This window comes from Castanea sativa, chromosome 8, assembly GCF_040712315.1.
Source record: "Castanea sativa cultivar Marrone di Chiusa Pesio chromosome 8, ASM4071231v1".
Lineage (NCBI taxonomy): Eukaryota > Viridiplantae > Streptophyta > Magnoliopsida > Fagales > Fagaceae > Castanea > Castanea sativa.
Genome location: NC_134020.1, coordinates 27,409,672 through 27,413,862, shown reverse-complemented (window position 1 = coordinate 27,413,862; position 4,191 = coordinate 27,409,672). Strand labels below are relative to the sequence as shown.

The 4,191-nt window shown below is 42.3% G+C and overlaps 1 protein-coding gene across 1 annotated transcript; it reads left to right on the top strand.

Moving 5' to 3' along the window:
- Nucleotides 1-441: 441 nt before the first annotated feature.
- Nucleotides 442-2,268, top strand: LOC142606108 (uncharacterized). The gene is made up of 4 exons (XM_075777510.1): nt 442-570; nt 889-1,063; nt 1,368-1,634; nt 2,093-2,268. The coding sequence occupies exons 1-4, from the start codon at nt 442-444 to the stop codon at nt 2,266-2,268; spliced, it is 747 nt and encodes a 248-aa protein (XP_075633625.1).
- Nucleotides 2,269-4,191: the final 1,923 nt, after the last annotated feature.

Sequence of the window (4,191 nt, the reverse complement as noted above, 5' to 3'; positions counted from 1 at the left end):
CAATTGGCGCCGTCTGTGGGAAAGTACTTGTGCTTTAGTGAAAACAATATTGAATCATAGCGCGCTCAGGGCCAAACCGTGAGGAGTCTATTGGGTCCTAGCGTCAAGATCAGTTTCTCAATCTTAGGCAAAGGAGGGACTGGGAAGTTAGTGTCCATACTACACATACCAATAGGAGCCAGTCCAGGAGTGGGGCCATATCTCTCATGAAGCAACTACCAAAAGCATGCAATTGAAGATTGATCGTTTAAGAAGAAGTTACGCTTGGAGCGGTGTAGAGGAACTCCTTCAAGTTTTAACCATTCTTCTAATGATGATAATGATCATAGCTACTTGCACAAGTCAAGGACTCCTCCTAGCGAATCTTTCTCCTATGACGAGGAGCCTCGTGATAGGCGGGGGAGGAGAAGTCCGTCATGTAAAGGCTTGGGCAACGATGCCATGAGTAAGACTCTGAATCTAATCTCCAAGTCACCTTTTACTTGGAGAATTGAAGGAGGGAGGCTCCCACGACGGTTTACTCAACCAATGTTTACCATATACAATGGTAGAATGGACCCAATGGAGAACGTAAGCCATATCAACCAAAGAATGGTTGTTCACTCTAAGGAGACTTTAAAGTGCAAGGTCTTTCCATCCACTTTAGGACCTGTGACGATGACGTAGTTTAATGGCCTGAAGGAGGAATCTATTCACTCTTTTAAGGAGCTTACGAGGGCTTTTGGTTCTCAGTTTGTAACTTGTAGTAGGGTTCCTTGACCTTTGGACTCCTTGCTATCTATGGTAATGTGAGAGGGAGAAACCTTAAAGACTTACTCTGATCGATATTGGGAGATGTTTAATGAAATTGATTGGGATTTTGATGACGTTTCTGTATGAATGTTTAAGGTTGACCTGCCTACCGAGCACTGTTTGAGGAAATTGTTGATAGGGAAACCAGTTAGTAATGTGCGTCAACTCATGGACCGCATTGATAAGTATAAGTGGGTCAAGGAAAACCAACAACTAGGTAAAGGCAAGGCTAAGGTGGTCCCTCAGGATAGAAGGGACTTCAGGTCAGAAAGTACAACAATAATCGTCCTCGGCGGGATTTTTCTAAGCAATTTGGGGCTGCTGCTACTGAAGTGGTTAACACAGTGTTCCGAGAACCAGTGCATCAAATCTTAGAAAAAATTAAGAATGAGCCATATTTTCAATGGCCAAACAAGATGGGAAGAGATCCCATAAGGTGCAACCAAAGCCTTCATTGCCAGTATCACTAGAAGCGAGGGCATACAACGGAGGACTATAGAACTTTGTGGAATAACCAAGAGCAGCTAGTCCAAGGTGGCAACTTAAAGCAATTTTTGTGTCACCCCAATGGACAGGAAGGCCAGGCAGGATCAAGATCTCAGAAAGATGCTTCTTCAAGACCACCTCTGGGTACAATCAATGTTATTCTTACCGCCCCGGAAGGACTGGTTCTCACCCTTCTAGGATACTGTCTATAGCTCAGCCACTTGTAAAGGACTCTTCCCCTAAGCTGAACAGGGGTAGGATGGAGGTCCGACCAACGCTGAGTTTCTCTGATGAGGACGAGGTTAGCACCTTGCAGCCGCACGATGATGCACTGGTGGTTACCCTCAAGATAGGGGGTATGATGTGAAACGAGTGTTGGTTGAATAAGGCAGTGGGGCAGAGATTATGTACCCTAATTTGTATAAAGGACTAAAGCTGAAATCAGAGGATTTGACCAGTTATGACTCACCCTTGGTAGGTTTTGATGGGAAGGTGGCTATACCAAAGGGCTAGATCAGACTACCAGTTCAACCAGGGTCAGAGGTAGTAGAGATGAACTTCATTGTAATGGATGCTTACTCTCCCTACACTGCCATCGTGGCAAAACCTTGGCTACATACCATGGGGGCCGTCTCTTCCACTTTACACTTAAAGGTGAAATATCCATCCGGTGACCAAGTTGAAGAATTGATTGTAAGCCAATCTATGGCTAGGCAATGCTTAGTCTCTGTTATTAGGCATCAGGCTAAATGTAAGCCCTCGGCCTCTACCGAGCGGGGTTTATAGCAATCAAGAAAGCTAGTGTTATTTACAGATATGGTAGAAGGGGTGAAGTGTGAGGAATTAGAAAATGTCATTATAGGGGATGATGGGGAGAAGTTCTTCCAAGTCGAAGCACAACTGCCTCCTCGGGAGAAGGAAGAACTAGTGGCATTTCTTAGAGAGAATATTGATGTGTTTGCATGGAGTGCTTACGAGGCTCCTGGGTAAACTCGAACTTCATTTGCTACCATTTAAATGTCAACCCGACGGCCATTCGTAGAAAGCAACCACCTCGGCACTTATCTAAGAAGCATTCTGGTGTTGTCAAGGACGAGGTGATCAAGTTTAAGTAGGCTGGGGCTATTAAAGAGGTTTTTTACCCTGATTGGCTAGCCAACACAGTGCTAGTAAAGAAGAAGAATGGAAAATGGTGAGTGTGTGTAGCTTTCCATGTCTAAGCCCGAGGAGGACGAAGTCTTGTTTGCTTACATTGTTGTAGCTCTCCATGTAGTTATCCTGGTACTAATACGGGTTGATAATGGGGATCAAAGGCTAGTCTATTATGTGAGCAAGTCCCTACATGAAGTAGAGGTCTGATATCTACCACTAGAAAATGCCATATTAGCAGTAGTGCATGCAACACGTAAGCTCCCCCATTACTTCCAAGCTTACACGGTGGTGGTGTTGACTCAACTTCCTTATCAATCCCTACTTTGGAAAGCCGATTACATGGGGAGGATTGCTAAATGGGGTACAATTCTGGAGCCTTTGATATCAAGTATATGCCTCGCACCTCTGTTAAGGGCCAAGTTCTTGCCAACCTGGTGGCTGAGTTTACTGAACCTTTTATAGAAGAAGAAGGGGAGAAGTAGAACATGGTTAGAAAATTAGTTAGAGTGATCTCTGTTGGGAACATATTTTTTATGTAATTGGCATATCCTTTGACAAAATGCACTTTACTTGTATTTGAGTATATCTAAGTAAGTTCAAGATGATCATTACAAGTGGTTAAATTGAAGACATAAAGATTACTCAAAAACTGCTCAAGAAAAGTGCAAACTGCAGGTCTCAATACCTCCTCGACAGAAGCTCGATCTGTCGAGATTCATTAAGCTCGACAGATGTCTCAATCGATCGAGCTTACGGGTTTCAGATTATAGCCAGCAACGTTTTTACTCTAAAAGGCTATTTATTTATGGGTTTGTATAATTCTTATTGGACTAAAAAAGCCCAAGGTTTGTGTAAACCTATTTGGAATAGGAAAGCCCATTAAGCTCCTATTTAAAGGAGGTGGAAAAAGAAAAATCTAACCCTAGAAAGCTTTATAAGATTTTCTTTTTGAAACCCTAGCCTCCTCCTACAGAAGAAGGAGTTCTTACTGCATTTCTTGTACGCCTTTGGGTTTTGAAACCAAGCAGAGTCTCTTGCACCAACATTGAAGATCTTATTGGTGTTTCTATGTGAAGCTGCTGCAAATCAATTACAACAATCAAAGGGTGGCTGTGGAGTTAGTCACGTATTGGGATTCATGCAAAGGAGTAAGCCACGTACTAGGATCCACGCATCAAATTGGTTAGTCACATACTTGGGAGCCGTGCATTGAAAGGAGAAATTGTTACTATAGAACAAGTCTAATTGGGTATTGGAGTAAGGGTTCAACTGTAGGCTGGTAAGGTACTTGGGATTCCTTTACTTGTAACCGCTTGTTGTGATAATAGTGAAATTTCGGGAGTGGTGACCTTAGAATCACCCAGTGGGGTTTTTACCATGTAAGTTTTCCCCATTTGTAAACAAATCACCGTGTCATTTATTTTCCGCTGCATACTTAGTTTAATTGGTGATTTGTTTGTGCTACCACGCGTTTGCATGTTAACTTGATTAATTTATAACTTGGCTAATTAATCAACTTAATTCATCACAAGGTGTCAATTCGTTTTTGGCCTATCAAGTGGTATCAGAGCGGGCACACTCTGAATAGGGTTTAATCTTTCTTGTGTGATTCACTGACCCTTGTTGTCATGGAAACTCTTGATTGTTTTGATTTGCATGACCTTGTGTTGAATGATGATGATGATATTCATGATGCCTATTGCAAGCTTTATAATTTTTGTATGAAATCTCTTGAATGTTCTACAAAATTAAAAGCAAAAT

Excerpts from the sequence above, each read along its gene's own strand:
- LOC142606108 (XM_075777510.1), top strand. The coding sequence starts at position 442 with ATGAGTAAGACTCTGAATCTAATCTCCAAGTCACCTTTTACTTGGAGA. Across the intron at positions 571-888 it reads GAATGGACCCAATGGAGAAC|GTTGACCTGCCTACCGAGCA; the intron begins GTAAGCCATATC and ends TGAATGTTTAAG. Across the intron at positions 1,064-1,367 it reads AAGGGACTTCAGGTCAGAAA|GAAGGCCAGGCAGGATCAAG; the intron begins GTACAACAATAA and ends CCCAATGGACAG.